The sequence below is a fragment of the Juglans regia genome, chromosome 12, assembly GCF_001411555.2.
Source record: "Juglans regia cultivar Chandler chromosome 12, Walnut 2.0, whole genome shotgun sequence".
Classification (NCBI taxonomy): domain Eukaryota; kingdom Viridiplantae; phylum Streptophyta; class Magnoliopsida; order Fagales; family Juglandaceae; genus Juglans; species Juglans regia.
In genome coordinates this window covers 24,954,201-24,972,075 of record NC_049912.1, presented here as the reverse complement: position 1 = coordinate 24,972,075, position 17,875 = coordinate 24,954,201, and the positions used below count along the sequence as shown (strand labels likewise).

The 17,875-nt window shown below is 33.1% G+C and overlaps 2 protein-coding genes across 2 annotated transcripts; both read left to right on the top strand.

Moving 5' to 3' along the window:
- The first annotated feature begins 872 nt into the window (after positions 1-872).
- Positions 873-6,715, top strand: LOC109005054 (integrin-linked protein kinase 1-like). Its single transcript, XM_018983820.2, has 12 exons — positions 873-1,566; positions 1,675-1,749; positions 1,838-1,945; positions 3,316-3,401; positions 4,080-4,200; positions 4,291-4,370; positions 4,522-4,584; positions 4,698-4,813; positions 5,248-5,333; positions 5,550-5,674; positions 5,752-5,883; positions 6,230-6,715. The coding sequence occupies exons 1-12, from the start codon at positions 1,138-1,140 to the stop codon at positions 6,234-6,236; spliced, it is 1,428 nt and encodes a 475-aa protein (XP_018839365.1). The 5' UTR covers positions 873-1,137; the 3' UTR covers positions 6,237-6,715.
- Positions 6,716-12,513: 5,798 nt separating this feature from the next.
- LOC109005055 (BTB/POZ and TAZ domain-containing protein 3-like) lies at positions 12,514-17,551 on the top strand. Its single transcript, XM_018983821.2, has 7 exons — positions 12,514-12,717; positions 13,055-13,143; positions 13,897-14,285; positions 14,599-14,729; positions 14,840-15,146; positions 16,157-16,470; positions 17,087-17,551. Exons 3-7 carry the CDS (start codon positions 13,944-13,946, stop codon positions 17,196-17,198), a joined length of 1,206 nt encoding a protein of 401 aa, XP_018839366.1. The 5' UTR covers positions 12,514-12,717; positions 13,055-13,143; positions 13,897-13,943; the 3' UTR covers positions 17,199-17,551.
- Positions 17,552-17,875: the final 324 nt, after the last annotated feature.

The window sequence follows — 17,875 nt, the reverse complement described above, 5'->3', positions numbered from 1 at the left end:
TTTATATTATAAAGTTATTTTTATTATAAAATAAATTTAACCGATCAGATGAAACTATATCAGTTTGTATGATATAGGAGTCCTCTTATTATTATTATTATTATTTATTTTCTTTTATTCTTTTTAAACTAATTGAATTGTTTTACTTATCATCTTTTTTTTTTACTTGTCATCTATATTCCGTATACTTGTTATAGGAAAAATAAAAAAAAATTAAAAATAAGTGTAGTGTGTGGTGTGTAGAAATGATAAGTAGAATTAATTATTATCTAATATGTACCAAGGTGTATTTTAAGAATTATTTAGCTTTTATTGCCTAACTAATTAGTCTAATTTAGTAATATGCACATTTTTTAATTTGTAAATTTAAAATTAGTGAGTACTGCATTAATTTTTTTAAATTTATAAATAAGAAATCATATATATATATATATAATCAGTGAATAGAATCTAAGGGTTGAAGTTATCACTTTTTAAAGATGTTAGAGAGTTCTAATTATATTATAAAGTTATAAATAATGGTATATGCAGTTTTAGGACATGCAAATATATACCGTCTCTTTCAAAAATAATAGATTTGCCATAAAAAAGTGATTTTTTAAATTAATTTTTGTAGAAGGATTTTTTTAAAAATAATTTATACATCTTAATACAAATAGTTTTATTTAAACTATATAAATAATTTTTCTTAAATCATATAAATTCACATGTGAGTTCGGGCTAAATTGGCATGACTGATTTTGTAATCTGTATATTTCTTTTTTTAATAACTAGTGCAGAGAACGAATTGTAAGATGAAAAACCGGAGGTGGTCGTTGCCGCGTTTTTTACGACGGAGACCATGCGTACAAAAGTTATTAACGGCTTTTTTTTCGCTCCATTGTGTGGAAGACAAAAAAAACTGATTCTCTCTCTCTCTCTCAAGCCGCTTGTTTCGGATCTTAATTTGATATTCACACGCACACACTCGCAGAGAAGCCTCCCTCCATAGCTCGGCATCGAGAGCTCCCAAATCTGTCCCTTGAGCTCTCGATCCCACCCAATTCAATTTCAACTACATGTAGCCGTCGTCTCCTTCTTCTCCTGTAATTATCGCATTTCCAAGAGAAAAGCTCTGACCATCGATTGGGGACTAAAATGGAGAACATAGCGAAGCAACTAAGACGGGGGATATCGCGGCAGTTGTCGACGGGGTCGATAAAAAGGACGCTGAGCCGGCAGTTCACCCGGCAGTCGTCGATGGACCCGAGGAGGAACAACCAGAGGTTCAGTTTCGGGAGACAGTCGTCGCTTGACCCTATTCGCCGGAGCCCCAGACAAGACTCCGATATCGATCTGACGGTTCCGGAGAATCTCGACGCCACCATGCAGCTGCTGTTCATGGCGTGTAGAGGGGACGTCAAGGGTGTGGAGGATCTCCTAAACGAGGGGATCGACGTCAACAGCATCGACTTGGACGGGCGGACCGCGCTTCACATCACTGCCTGCGAAGGCCATGTCGAGGTCGCCAAGCTATTGCTCAGCAGGAAGGCCAACATCGATGCTCGTGATCGCTGGGGGAGTACGGTACGGCAATTCCCTTTCTTTTTTTGGTTTGATTTGTTTTCAAATGAATTCTCGGCACTCTTTCCCTTCGAAATGGCTTTTACATGTAGTTCTCTTTTATCTGGTCAGGCAGCCGCGGACGCTAAGTATTACGGAAATACGGAAGTCTACAATATTCTAAAAGCCCGCGGAGCCAAAGCTCCGGTAAGATATGAACGATTTCTCGTTTCTAGGTGAGGATTTTTGCCTTGAAACATACTTATTAATTATTATATATTCTGCATCCTTTTAGAAATCCACTAGGAAGACGCCAATGGCTGTTGCAAATCCTCGAGAAGTTCCAGAGTATGAGCTTAATCCACTAGAGCTTCAGATTCGGAAGAGTGATGGAATCTCGAAGGCACGGTCCTGTTCCCTTTACTAGCAGTTCAGTAGATCAGTGCTATTTTGAAAAATCACGTATAGACTCTAATTCATTCGAAAATATATTGGAAATTATTAATGTCCAAGTCTCTTATTTTGGAACTGGTTTCCCGTAATCGGAGATGCTTAGTATGAAACGCATGGTGAATCAATGATGCATTTAGGCAACTCAAGTCTTGAGTGTTTGTTCTTACTTTTTCACATTTTGATGCGACGTCGGTAGAAAGCCGTGCAATGATTTGGTGTTATCTGTTGATGATTCATTAGCGTTTTTGTCATTATATATTTGTTGGAATTTTTTTTTGTTTTTGTTTATTTTGTTTGTTTGCTAACTTTTCAAGTAATTAAAATATTGCCTAATGTGTTATATGTTGAGATATCATATATTAAATTCGAAGCTTTAGATACCTTATTTCTTTTGTCCGAGCCTTATGTTTCATATATGTGCCAGTACTGATCTGTAATTTTCTTTTTCTTTTTTTTTTTTTGTTTTTTTTTTAATGATAATCGCAAAGACCTGTCTTTTCGGTCGTATAAAGTGATTATTATTGTTTGCTTTTTAATCAAGTAGGTTCTAGTCTTTTCACAAGAAAAATATTCTTAAGAAATAACAGTCTACTTAAAGAAAATAAATTATATTCATCATTTCACACATCATTTTTAACCATTTTATTTTTATTTTTATTTTTTTTCTTATCATATATATAGTATATAAATGATGAGTAGAAAAATTTAAATTTAAAAAAAAAATTAAAAAAAAAAAGATAAAAAAAAAAAATGTAGTATGTAGAAATGATGATTAATAAGCTCTAAAAAAATATATCCTTAGTGTGCATTTGTTGTTCCTTTGAAGACCACTAGACCAGTGATGGAGTGGACTTTTTAGTTTGATCTATAATGTAGTACTTATTTCAGAGAAATCCTGTTTGAATATGTGATTTAATTCTATGTTTTTCAGAGTGACCTTTTGTATACTGCCAAGTACTGCTGTAATGTAATTTTTACTTGCTTATTCAAGATTATCATCACTCCGTGGATTGAAAAATTCTTTGTTATTGCTAATAACCCTTTTGCGAGTTTTATGATTATCATCTATGTTACCTTAAATTGAGAATACGCTGTCATCTTGATGAAACTGTGGATCACATAATTATGCATCTGCAAATATGATTGGTTATAGCTCAGTGACTACCCTCCTCCTTTTTATCTCCCTAAATCTTTAATGTGTTGTTTTACTTTTCTCTTCCCTTTTATTTTTAGTTGTTTTGAAAGAACTGAGCTAACTATTAATTTGATGCTTAATTTGTCAAATATATTGTAAATTTATGTTCGTCTACCCCTTTACAGGGAACATATCAAGTGGCTAAATGGAACGGTACAAAGGTTTCTGTAAAGATACTTGACAAGGACAGCTATTCGGACCCTGATAGCATGTATGTGCTCATCCAAAATTGAAGACTTTTTAATCTGTTTCTCTTCCTCCCCTTCTCTAAATGAATATACAAATGCTTTTAGGACGATAATCTAAAGAAGGGGAATTGTACAGAGCCTTCACTTTTGGGCTATGGAACCAGTAGTTCTTTGATGTCTTCTTGGCATATAAAAAAGTGCAAATATTAATGCCACATAATGTTCTTTCAGGAGTCATTTTCGGAGTTGAATTGATATTTCGTTTCCCTTGTTTTCTTGCTTGGCATTTTTTGAGACATTCCAAGGAAGTTTTCCCCTTCTAACATCTTTTTGGTTGCTGGGATTTTCATTGATTTAATAACAACTTATAGAAAACTTTAGATTAATAAATCTCCTGATCTAACTGATTTTCACAATCTAATTCCCCTTGGACTGATGGAATGTGTATTTTAAATCTCTGTACATATTACAGTTTTTAATTCTGTCACTAGTGCTTTAACCATCCAGTGTTACCGTATGTTTCTGGGTGAAGAAAAAAAATGGAGTGTTTATTTATTGTTTCTGCTATACTTGCAGTGTAGTTATTTATTTGGATTTTGGTTCAGCAGCATTGTTGAATTTGTTGGTTCATAGATTTTTTTTATATAGTTATGTCCTTAAGACCTATTTTCATAATCAATTCAATTTATTTCTTTTAACAGAAATGCTTTCAAACACGAGCTAACATTATTAGAAAAGGTCCGCCATCCTAATGTGCTTCAGTTTGTTGGAGCCGTTACGCAAAATATACCCATGATGATTGTTTCGGAGTATCATTCAAAAGTAAACAACTCTCTCTCTCTCTCTCTCTCTCTCTCCCCCTCTCTCTTGGAATTGAAATTGACACTGCTAAGATTGGTGGTGATCTTTCAGGGCGACTTGGGAAATTATATTCAAAAGAAGGGGCGTCTGTCTCCATCCAAAGCTCTAAGATTTGCTCTTGATATCGCTAGGCATGTCTATCTTGCTGGAATTATATTTGAAAGACTTTGTAGACATTTGTCTTTTTGATTAGAAGAGTGACCCCTGCTTCTTGCATACATCATAAACATATACATACTACATACTAATGTTCTGGTATCTTGCTGAACTTCGCTTTACCAGGGGCATGAATTATCTTCATGAGTGTAAACCAGACCCAATTATCCACTGTGACTTAAAGCCAAAGTAAGGCAACCAAATTTCAAAAGTTGATCTGATGTGTACAGCAATTGCCAACAGAATTTTATTTTTATTGTTTGAGATGTACTTTAATATTTTAAATTTTGGTAAGGTGCCAGAAATATTTTTCTGGATATTGGAGGTCAATTGAAAGTAGCCGGATTTGGTTTGATAAGATTGTCCAAAATTCAACCAGGCAAAGCAAAACTCGCGCAGCCTGGGGCTGACCGTTCAAGTAAGTTCTTGTATACACCGTATATCTTAACTCTTAGAGTTTGATCTTTAATATATTCCAGTGGACATTACATAAACACAAGTAGAAATTTACATTTTCTTTTGACACGATGAACGTATATAATATATTGACTCCTTTCAACTCTCACCTCCGTATGACACCATGAATTTTTAGTGTGCAAAAATAAGTGATAATTGCTCTATGTTGGATTTGGGAAGTTGTAACCAAAAATATATTTTCAAGTACTAAAAATCCATATAGAGCCTCATAGAGTAAATATTTCTGGGGTTCCAACATTGACTTTATTCAGCTACGGTCTTGTAAATTGAAGTGGTTTGATATTGGACATAGGATAATAACAATTAATTCCTTGTGAAACACGATGGATTACAATTACTGTGTGCTTTAATAAGTTTTTTACTATATGATTGTAGACTTATATATGGCACCTGAGGTTTACAAAGATGATTTGTTCGACAGAAGTGTGGATGCCTATTCTTTCAGTCTCATTTTATACGAGGTACTTTTTCACAGATTCTTGTATGCTAGCATGATTATTCTGTCATCGCGTTAAGTAATTAATTATAATTCGTTTCAAGTTGTTGAGATAACCTCCACTGTTCTGGTTTTCTAAAGCATAATAGAGGAGAATATAATTGGTTTGCATGTATCTTTATCGGCGGGATGCTCAATCGTGATCACTTATTCATGGATTTTTTTTTTAATATTTTTTCAGATGTTTGAGGGTATACAAGCTTTCCATCCCAAGTCTCCAGAAGAAGCTGCAAAAATGATGTGTTTGGATGGAAAAAGACCGCCATTCAAGATCAAAGCAAGAAGTTATCCACCTGATCTAAAAGAGTAAGTTCGTTTTTGAGAAAACTAATCAAATTTACTTCTTTTTTTTTTTTTTTTTGCTTGATATTATTGATATGCAGGTTGATTGAGGAATGTTGGGATCAAGAAGCAGCTGCTAGGCCAACTTTTTCTGAGATAATTGTTCGGCTAGACAAAGTGGTAGCAACTTGCACAAAACAAGGATGGTTGAAAGACACTTTTAAGCTTCCTTGGTATGTTTCTTTTACCAATTTTCTAGCCCGATAGGTAGAACTAACTTTCCACACCTATCAAAAAGTGAAGAAATCTTGGACACCTTAATGAATATTCATGTCTCCTTTGTCAATTTCCTGGTCATTTTCTGTCCTTGCACTTAGTGACATATAATCTGAACTTTGAGACGTAGAAAAATACAGATATATCCGTATGGTTTGAGTGTAGCATCATTCAGTTACTTCCATGAAAGTTGTAAATTCTAGTAGAATTTTCAATGCACATTAGCTCACTTGTTATTCAAATTGCAAGGTTCTTTTCCCTTTGATTTCCCTGTCTAAGATGAAATCATCCAATTATATGCAGGATATAAGAGCGGATCTCAGCAAATACTCAAAAACAAAAGGGAAAAAAGAGAGAGAAGGGCAGATGACAAGGCACTCAGTTCGGCTGAAACAGGGGAAAAAAATATATGGAGATTGAGGTGCTTCTCTTCCACTTTGAAGTTTTGGAGTTTCGTGTTGTAACCTGTAACATTAGTATTTGGATACCTTTCAGAGTAGGAGATTGAACAAAGTGCTCGGATTAAAGATTGAGAGTGAGATGTTGAAAAAAATAATAAAGAAGAAGATGTTTTATCTCTTGTTCTTTGTCCTCTAAGGTGCGGGCAGAGTCCATTTCCTTGTGTAACGTGTGAAAGAAGTTTGCTTTAGCACATCAATTCATGGGTGATTAAAGAACTGTTCGAAGATCATAGACACCATTTTTTAGGAAGTAACTAAGAATCGACTGGCTAGGTTTGGGTGGTCAGAATACTTCACTATTATTTATTATTTTATTATTACTTTTCACCTACTTTTTATTACTGTTCAATATTCTATTATTACTTTTTCATTACTTTTTTATTATTATTCACATAGTATCTAAATCAACTCACCGTTGAGTCTTATTAATTTTTATTTTCTTATGGGCAAAATTCAACTGTTGATATACCAGTCTAGAACAACAGTCGGGCTATAGAGTTAATTGGTTTATCAGAGTTGGTGTTTGCAAAATTTGCATCATGATTGCAGAAAATAAGTCTAGGATTGGTTCAAATTATGGGAACTTAAGATATAATTTGAAATATGCAATGGATTAAAGAAGAATTTAACATCTTTAACTTATTTGAGAAAATTTCTTCAGTACTCTTGGGGTATAGATGATGTGATTATCAAAAGATCTAGTGCCATTAAAATTGATTATATGAATATTATTTCTAATGATACGATATCTTGTGATAGGAAAAAAATATTATGTGGTATAAGATAATTACTCTGCATTACACTCAAAGTTGACATCCAAAATTCAAATAGTGTTGTTATGTTGGCACCTATTAGCATTTAAACTGCGCATCTGCGAGATTTACACACTTTAGGCCTATATTTATTTATTTTTACAATGGATTTCATATATTTATTTTTTAAGATTTGTCCCATGTTAGCACACTCTTAACTCTAAGGCCTCATTTAGATGTTGAGATAAGTTGATAAAATTGTGAATGGTACTGAAATAATTTGAGTTAAGATATTTTATTGGATTTTGGTAAATGATAAAGAACAAGTTGAATAAAAATATTATAAGAATATTATTTTTATTTTAGAATTTAAAAAATATGAATTATTTTTATGTTTTGTTTGTAAGTTTGTTAAAACTGTAATGATTAGATAATAATTAGATAAAAAAAAATTAAATATTTAAAATTAAAAAATATCTGTATTTAAGTGATATTTAAAAATAAAATTATAAGATATTGATGAAGATAACTATCCAAATAAGGCATAAAATCTAACATTATCCTATTAAAAAATGATAGGACAAAGGCATAGATTGATAGGACAAAGGCATCTATGCATCCTCCTAGCTAGTGGCCATAAACTAAATTGATTAGGAAAAAACTAGAAAAAGTCTACTTTAATAGCAAGCACCAATCATATCTTGACACATGGATTATTTCATATTAAGTCAAAAAAGTGCATCACACAGGATTATTCGTACGCATGACCGCTAAGCTCGACCCCTCACATTCATTGCTTTCTAAAGCACTTCTTCTCCTGCTGCCGTCGCCCATCTCAGTCACCCTCCTGCTGTCATTTGCTAGGTTAATTTTCTGATAGTAAGTTTTCGAACTTGCTCCTGTAAAAGTTTTTACTGAGTGCATAAAGCCTTTCTTCCATCTCCAACTTACTCCTGAAGAAGTTTTTATTGCAGTTTTGTGGCCTTAGGATTGCATATTTTTGTAATTGCATCCCCTGAAGTGTAATTTGTCGTATATTTCATTTTGATTTTTATTTTTTAGGTTGTGGTATTTATTTTGAGATAGAGGCTCAGTTGAGCATGCGACAAATCCATCTCCATCTCCATCTCCAACTTGCTCCTGGAAAAGTTTATTGCGCAAGGAAAAATTAGAAAATCTTGTCGCATGCTCTGTTGCCATTGCAATACCTAGACTCTAAAATATTGTCTTGTTTTTTTATTATTATTATTTGAAAGCATCTCTTTTTATTTGAAACAAACCATATTTTAACGCATGCTTCTTGCTGAAAAAAATAAAAAATAAAAAATTCATTGAAATCAAAAGTTGATTTTTCTCCTTGTTACAATCGAAGGTACAGTGAGCTTTGAGACATGTGAATCTGGGCCTCCCTCTAACTTTTTACACAAAATTTTAATTTCAAGGCATGACAACTTGCACTTACTATCCATATTAACCTTCTTGAGTGGGAATTTATTTCACTTTGTTGCCTTTGAGTTTTCTTACCATCTAGTGAGGGTTCAATTAGCTATTCCAAACCACTTGGATCTTCTTGGGTATGGGCAATTTCCTCAACTTTTACCTCGTAGAGACCCAAGTGGTTGGGAGCTACATTTTTTGCAAGGATGGTTAATGGGTCAAAGCCAAGCTGGTCTTACTTTAATGTTGCCTCTATCCGTCGTCGGTGGCACTGGGTTGATGCTATAAATACGTCGTCGGGGACACTGGGAGGGTCATGATTAGGGGTTGGCAGTGAGGGAGATTTATGGAGGAATCAATGAGGGGGAGAGTTGCTTATGGCGAAGAGGGGGGCTCACATTCCTCATGCGACGATGGAGAGATGGGCCGTCGTCGGTCGTGGTGGAGAGGGAGAGAACAAGTCGCGGAGATCGCTGGGTTTTTTTTCGCCCATCCTGCATTAGGAGAGAAATCATGATTAGGGGCTAGTTTGTTCTTCGTTTCTCATGCAGTGGGGCACATTATAGATAAAAGTGTTAGGCCTACGTAGAGGTCACCCATTGGAGAGCTACTGTTTGGAGTAAAATAACAGGACCGGTTCTAAGATTTACTCTTTAAAAAAAAATTCTTAGTTTTCCTCCAAATGTATCCTCAAAGTATTTCATGTGCATTTTGTTTTTTCGTTTTTTTAAATGTTTATAAATATTACACTAAAAAGTTGTGTTTATTTCTTGTAACATTTAAAAACAAAAACAAGATACACTACATGACACTTTTGAGAACACATTTCAAAGACGAACTAGCATCACCCTATCCTAAATACACATCTCTCCATGGCCATTGAAAAGTGAAAATCCAACCATTCAAAACTCATATTTTAAAGTCCTGTTTAAATTTAGAAAGTATTTTATTTTATCTCATCTTATTATTATAAATTTTTTAAATTTTTACATAAAATATAATAAATAATTTATCTTTTTTTAAATCTCAATTCAATTTTTTTAAATCTCAAAATAATATTCTAATAATATTTTTTTATCTTTTATCTAAAATCATTTCATCCCATCTCTGAATCCAAATCAACTCAAAAAGAAAAGCAACTACATAGAATTCTTCCGATAAATGTATTTTTTTAATCATATTAAATAAAAAAATTATAACATCATTAAAAAAAGAAAAATACTTCTCTTACCGTTAGTTTCTACCGTTAATTTCTACTGTTATGAGTTTTTAATTTTTTTTATTATTATTATTTTTTACTTAATAATTAAATAAGTATTTTTTAATAATATTTTAAATTTTTTTATTTTTTTAAATATATTTAAATGTGTTAAAAAATATATTAAAAAAATATATATTTTAAAAATACTAGCAGGAGCTCCAGCTTTTGAGGTAGCACCACTTTTAAAAATATGAGATATGCTATACATCAGCCTACACTCTTTATATACCATGATTTTAATTTTATTTTATTTTTTTTAATTCGATATATTAAGTGTGTTGAGGCTGATGTAAATATTTTTCTTAAAATTATTTTAAATCACTAAAAAAAAAAAAAAAGTGTCAAGACATATCAGCGTCCGGACACTTAGCATTTTCTATTTTAAAAAACAAAGATTCTCGTATTGATTAATGTTACGAATTTATGAATATTCTTTGAATCGTGTTTCAGGGCACCACCACCTGAGTCACGTGGGATCCACCTCCACGTCAGATCATTCCCATCCCACCGTCACTTTCTGTCTTTTCGTCGCCGCCCCATGCACTCTCTACCCCATTATTCTATCAATAACTCCACGTGTTTATCAGCAGTTGGTTGTCATATTTTTGCGAACTTCTATGTCTCGTCTCGCCGTACAGTCGTCGTCACAAGTCGCGAAAACCGCTTTTAGTATATCATCTCTTCGTCTCCTCATTTGCTTATCCAAGAGCATTAGCAGTGGAATAATAGTTAAAGAATAAAACTGATATATTTTTTCAGAGATATTTTTTTAATTGATATATTCTTTTTATAATGGTTATATTTTTATATATATTTTTAATAATCATATCTTTACAATAGATATATTTTTTTCTATATTATTTTTGCCAACTACTTTATTTTCAACGGTTATAATTTTTCAACCGTCATATTTTTTCAACAGATATATCTTCCTTCACAAGAAATATATTTTTTCTGCAGTATTTTTGCCAATAACTTTATTTTCAACAGCTATATCTCTTTAAGAAATATATTTTTTTAACGGTTATATTTCTCCAACAAACTAATAAACAAGTAAGAAAGGCTGTGATTTCATCCAAAAATCAATATAATTTTTATTTTCTTGATCCCTACAGACACAAAAGAGCAGAGGAAGGAAAAAACAAAAAAGATATCAGTAATTGGAATAACATACAACATGACTCGTATCAATAACTTGACAAAATGTGGAAGAGAGAACGAGTAACGTGGCAGTAGTGCAAATCAAATTCAAGAAGCCGTAGATACATTTTCACTACTAGTGCTCTAATCAAATCGTCTCGTGATTGAACTTCACAAATATCGGATGATAGATAATATATTAGGGTTAATTATTAAGCTCTAGGATCAATAAAAAAAATTACTTTATTAATAACTGAATAAAAATCTTATTTATTATTGGTTTTACTATTATCAAATTATTAATTATTTTATAAAGCGTCATCACATAATTAAAAAAAAATCATTTAATATCACATTAAAAAGATAAAAGTAATAATGATTAAAATTGTGAAATTAAATAATAAATAATACTTCTCTACCAAATAAAATGTGAACCCATGACTAAATAATCTGATCTTTGGAAGATTCTGTTTGGATATTAAGAGTATCTCAAATATTTAAGAGACATATTCAAACATTTAACAGTTTTAAGGGAAAAAAAAAAACAAAATATATACCAACGAATTTTCAATTTAATCGCTCATTATGATTGTTTTTTAATTTAATATTTATGTTGAGGTGGCATTTTTACTTTTTTATAAGCTAATGAGTAATGTTATAAACAGTCGTGAAGTGTGAAAATGCCGCGTAATTTTTTAAAAAAAGAATGAGATATGTGAGTCTTATATTTAGTCATATTTTTTAAAGAGATTACATGATGTTTGTGCACTTCACAACTATAAATATCATTTCTTATTTTTTATTAATTTTAACTGTGAAACCAATTTAAAATATCACATCTAACTTTAAATTCGTTTGAAATCTAAATTGCAAGCAGGTAACATAAGATCTGATTAATAATCAATTTATTTGTTTTTATAGATAAAGGGATATGAGGAAATAATTGGAGATGATCTTTTTATCAAATCATGACGGCTAATACTAATAATTTAAAATAAATTTAGAGTAATGATTTGTATAAGTCATTTTGTAAAAAAATATATCTTACATTGAAGTGTATAAAAATCTATTTTTTTTTAGTGAGATTCATTTTTTTAGTAATGTTACAATCATAAATGATTTGTATAAAAATAATCTCATAAATTGACGTGATTTTATACAATCTGTCAAATTTATTTTATAATAAAAGTAACTATACAGTCTGATAAAATATATTAAATCATATTTATATAATTATTTTTGTGTAATTATTTTGTAGTTAGAGTTTTATAACCTAGGCAAAATTAATTTATTTTTAAACTTGTAGCTATCATTAATCATAAATTTATTTATTTATTAATCCTAAAAATTAGTGCATGTCAAATTATTTTCAAGTAAGTAAAAAATTATTATGTCCTAAAATTCATTTTTAGTAATTTATTTATTTATTTTTAAATAGTTCAATATATCGTGAGAAAGCTGAAAGCCTATTTTCTCCCTCGGGCACCCCAATAACTAACGAACAAAGTACTAAACGTTCCCTCCTGTTTTAGACACAAGTCTTTTCCTCTCTCCCTCTACCTGTCTCCGTTTGTCTCTCTCTCCATATCATCTCTGCTTGCTCTTGTCTGAGCTCTTTGAAGAAGTTCATATTCTCACAACCAAGCCTTTTTCATGCATTTCCCAAAGGAGTTTTGATCCAACAAAAAGGCTTCCGACAATCACTTTGCTGCTTTTATGTTTTGCTTGAATATGACTAAGGTAAGGTACCTCCAGCTGATACAACTTCTTTTTCTTTCTTCTTTCTGATTTTTTAAAATCCAAACTCTGTCATTTTGAAGCAATTTTAATGGATGTTTCCACTTTCCAGGCCTCTCTCTCTCTCTCTCTCTCTCTCAAAAGAATATATTCCATTTTTTCAATTATTGATGCCCAAGAAGAAAGAAGAAGAAGATAGTTTCTCCAAAATAGGATTTTTTTTCCCTCTTTTTTTTTTTTTTTTCCTTTGGTTTGGAAATGGAATATTCGTCGTTATTTGGGGAACAGGATTGTGTTACTCTAATATTTTTCTTATAGTTATTCTTAATTTATTTTCCAGGTTCTTTAGCTCTACACGATAGAAGTTCGCGAAAAACCGCGCAAATCTCGATAATTTATTTCTGTGAAGATTTGCTACCTTTTCTGAAGGTATCTCTCTTTCTCTCTCTCTAGATGTTTGATTGATGTGAAACCGTTTGAAAGCAAACTTGTGTGTAGGTGACTGACTTTTATCTCTGTTGTCATTTTTTCATTTATGTTTCTGTAATATATCATTATCCACCTCGTATACTTTTTCTTTTGGGGTGGGGGGTGTGCTTTCACGGATAATTGTTTGAACACGTTTAGTCTATGACTGTACTGGATACATTTCGGAAGTAGTGCCCATTCCAATGTCAAGATCTGCGTGAAGACATTCATTAAACATATTTATTGTAGTTTCGGTAATGTTTGGTTTGGGTAGCAGCTTGGAGATGTCCAGGCTGATGGGTTTATGTTTTCTTGGTATTGGTTTTTGTGGGCATGGAAGAAAGAAATCTGTAACCCCAAAGCAAAGCAACTTTGTGAATATTGGGCAAGTCACAAAGGATAGGAGGACTTATTCGGTCGATTCTTTTCCTGTTTGGTAATATAGCGGTTTCTGTTTTGTTTACTTGTATTTATTTCATATTCCTTCTCGAGAAGAAGTTTCCCGTTGTGGTGCAACCTGGAGATACCCTATAGGCAAAATGATCTATATATGTAGATTAGTTTGAGATATATTTCTTATTGCATTAATTGTCACCGTTCAATACCATGCTTACTAAAGTCTTCTTTATTTGGTGAATTTTCTTTTAATACCATTTTGTACTGTAGCTCGCTTACTTTTAATTAGAGGTCCCTCAATCTCTGTCTTGTTTGCAGATCTTTGATCTGAATTTGATTGTACCACATATATACGATACTAGTTGATGGCTTCAGCCAATCCTGACTCTCCCTGGCTGTCTTCGAGTGGTGAATCCTTCCGTGGATCTTTTAATATACACCTAGAGGAAGATAATCCGGCTGATATTTTACCTGTGCTGGAAGTTCCTTCCACTTCTCTATCCTCTAATTGTCATATTCCAAAACCACCACCTTTCCCTGTCAAATCCTGTACTAGAATCAAACTTTCCAATAGGATTTCAGACTGTAGCTCTGTCCCAAAGGAAACAAAAGATACATGGGACAAACTTTTCAAGGAAGGATATGGCTCGGATGTGTTTGTTATTACAGAAGACAAATCACATATTCAGGCTCATTCCTGTGTTCTGGTGAGTTAACTGAACTGCACTTTTCCTTCTGACTAAATTGGAGTTGGCCAATTTCAATTGTAGGTCATGACCTTACTACTATTTTGAAGTTCTCACTTGAAAATATTATCGAATGAAAAAAAAATCTGCCTTTTCAGTTTCTAAAAAAGGCATTATGAAAAAAGGCATTATGACAGAGGCAATGGGACTTTTGAAAATTTGAAAATATAATTTCATCACTTTTGAGTTCCTGGAAATATTTATTTGGCTGCTGATCAGGGTAATTGAAGAGGGATGAACCTACGGCTAATCAATTGTATTTTTCATTGTGCAGAGTGCGGCATCCACAGTGCTGGCGAATATTCTGCAGCAAGCAAAAGTTAAGAATGGTATGCGATACATAAAGGTTCCTGGGGTGCCTCACCAAGCTGTCTATGCTTTCATTCGTTTTCTTTACTCATCCTGGTATGTTGGATATGTCCTCTTCCATCTGTCTGCATTCCCATTTCACTCCCAGGTAGTTATTCTGGCTGAAGTTCTTAGAATTGTTTCTTCTTACAATATCCTAATGCCAGCTATGAAGAGGAAGCGGTGAAACAGCATGTTCTCCATTTGTTGGCTTTGTCACACTCCTATTCAATTCCATCGCTGAAAAGAGTTTGTATATATGTTCTGGAGCAGGGCTGGCTGACCAAAGAAAACGTTATCGACGTGCTTCAATTGGCAAGGAACTGTGATGCACCTCGGCTCTCCTTCATTTGCGTTCGTACTATTATTGGGGACTTCAAAACTATATCTTCAACTGAAGGTTGGAAAGTAATGAAGCGTGCTAATCCTGAACTCGAACAAGAACTTCTGGAGTGCGTTGTCGAGGCAGATTCTGTAAGTCAGTTCCTATTCTCTTTTCAAACCTAGTTATTTTATTTCTGTACTCATGAAAAGAAGATGTGCCAAAGTTGTATAAAATCTGCATCTATCATGAAGGCGGCATAGAAACATTGATGAAAATCTTATATGCACTTACCTTTTTTCTATAATTTTATCTGATTTAATTATCTATTAAAATTCAAACCAGCAAAGGCAACACGGAAAGCTTTTGCGCTGAGTATGTGGTAGATGCCCGCTCAAATAGGCTTGGCAACATAGTAACTTCTTGGCTAATTATCTATAAAGCTTTGGGTTGGGGAAAAAACCCCCTCTTTAGTATCCAATAGTTGGAATCTGCCAAAGATGTCCCTGCCGTGGAATATCTACAGTCCTAGTGAGACAAAATATGGATTCTTCAATATAATCCTAAAGTAAATATTGCTTATAATTATGCCTTTAAACCTATATCTTAGAGATTTATGTTAGATTATTACTATATGAAAACATCCCTTTTTTTGCCCTGAATACACTACTACTCTGAATACAATCTGAGGCTCTTTTATTTTAATTTATGTGATTTTAATCGGATTTGGTGAGTTCTGTTGTTGTGATTTTATTGACTTTTTCTTGAAAAATGTATAAATCTCATTGCAGAGCTGTGTTTCATCACATTGTAGCGTGGAAGGTTATTTAAATCATTTCTCTTTCATTGGAAACCCTTTACCTTTCTGTTTTTTGAATGTTGAAAATGCTATGATCTTGGCAATCATGTCCGAGACTTTTCTTTCCTACAAATCTCTCTCTTTGGCGAGCCAGTCTAATAGCTGCTGTAATTCCTGACAGCATTTTATTGTGTTCGTGTTCTAGACTCAGGTTAATACAAGTGGACATGAAAAGTAGGAATTAATTAATGGGTGTTTGACAAAAAATTCGATCGGGTGATGTTTTTATCAATTTATTCTATGTTCAGTCCTTTAGATTAATCTCAAAAATTAGGACCTTAGTTTCAATAATTTTTTTTTCAGAGAAAGCAAGAGCGGTTGAAGAAAATTGAAGAGAAAAAGGTGTACTTGCAACTGAATGAGGCGATGGAAGCCCTCCTTCACATATGCAGGGATGGGTGTAGAACAATAGGGCCTCGTGACAAGGCGCTGAAAGGAAGCCAGGTTGCTTGTCGTTTCCCAGCTTGCAAAGGGCTTGAGATGTTAGTCCGTCATTTTTCTAGTTGTAAGACACGGATTCCAGGTGGCTGTGCTCACTGCAAACGTATGTGGCAGCTGCTTGAATTGCATTCTCGCATGTGCAATGAGCCTGATTATTGCAAGGTCGCTCTTTGTAGGTAAGCAAGAAACTTACATCTCCAGCTCTATACCCTTCACCGTTTAGGGAAATAGATTAGAATGTCTTGATTGAAAGGATATAAATTAGCTTAAATCATTTCTAAGCTATTGATATTATAGCAATGTATTTCCAATCTAAGCTGGTGAATGCTAGGTCAGTGAGTTAGGTGATGCTTAGTTGGCATTAACTTGATGGCTTGGCAACTAGTTGACACTTTTTGCCTTCACTTACTCCTATGAAAAATATCAAAGGTCCCGACCTATGAATCTAAGCTGGAAATGTGAATTCAGTTTGCTAGGTGATGTTTAGATGGCATTAAATTGATGACTTGATTACTTACCAAAATCTTACTAGCACAGTATCTAGGCAATAAAATTTTTCTCTGATCCAAACATAATTTAAAATGACACACCCCACGAGTTGAATGAATCTCATGGGGGGGTTCAGTCTGTATTCCTAGAGGCTTTGAATTTGGAACACAGCATAGTACATTCTAATGTTAGTTCTGTTGATCTTGAGTGAAAGATATGAGCTAAGGGATGTCGTGTTAGTAACGTATTCTTCTCTCTCTCTCTCTCTCTCTCTCTCTCTCTCTCTCTCTCTCTCTCTTATAGGCATTTCAAGGAAAAAATGCAGCAGCAGACCAAGAAAGATGAAGCTAGATGGAAACTGTTGGTGAGTAGAGTGATAGCAGCAAAGAAGTCACTGCGAACATTCTCAGGTTAGTGCTCAGGTTCATTGTGATCTCCCTCCTTGCTGAATACACCTTGTATACTCACAGGAATGTGGGGGTTATAATTTTATTACCTCAGCTTTATTTGAGGAAAATAATTTATGTGACTGAGCTCATCCTCCCTGCCTTTATAACGAATGGTAAGAATCTGTGAGCCATTCAGGGAGACTTATGAAATTCTTCGAATGGCACCGCAAGTGTCTGGTTTGATTACATGTCTGTTCAATAATGTTAAATTTAATGGAATATGATGTATATACCCACTGGCCATTTCTCCAAGTCCATCATGTTTGCCAAGATGTACATTCGAGCTGGATTTATAATAAATTTATCCAGAATAACTGGGAAAAATTCGCTTCTTTGATGAAGTTAAGAAAAAAAACTTCCTCGTGCAATTTAATGATAAGATAAATGATTTGTCTACACAGAACTCAGAAGTCTTATACAAGAATATAAGAAAGTTCACAAATTGAAGTGATCTAATATGATTCGAAAGATTGTAAAACTATTTTTATTGTATAGTAAATTTAAAAGAAAAATTATTTTCATCAGTTACTATTCACTATCTTAACTCACAATCTAAAAAAAAAAAAAAATTATAGATGTAGCGTGTGAAAGTGAATAGTAACTGATGCATAAAATTTCTCGATCTATAATATTACAATATGGC

Excerpts from the sequence above, each read along its gene's own strand:
- LOC109005054 (XM_018983820.2), top strand. The coding sequence starts at position 1,138 with ATGGAGAACATAGCGAAGCAACTAAGACGGGGGATATCGCGGCAGTTG. Across the intron at positions 1,567-1,674 it reads GTGATCGCTGGGGGAGTACG|GCAGCCGCGGACGCTAAGTA; the intron begins GTACGGCAATTC and ends TTATCTGGTCAG. Across the intron at positions 1,946-3,315 it reads AGAGTGATGGAATCTCGAAG|GGAACATATCAAGTGGCTAA; the intron begins GCACGGTCCTGT and ends ACCCCTTTACAG.
- LOC109005055 (XM_018983821.2), top strand. The coding sequence starts at position 13,944 with ATGGCTTCAGCCAATCCTGACTCTCCCTGGCTGTCTTCGAGTGGTGAA. Across the intron at positions 15,147-16,156 it reads GCGTTGTCGAGGCAGATTCT|AGAAAGCAAGAGCGGTTGAA; the intron begins GTAAGTCAGTTC and ends TTTTTTTTTCAG. Across the intron at positions 16,471-17,086 it reads TGCAAGGTCGCTCTTTGTAG|GCATTTCAAGGAAAAAATGC; the intron begins GTAAGCAAGAAA and ends TCTCTCTTATAG.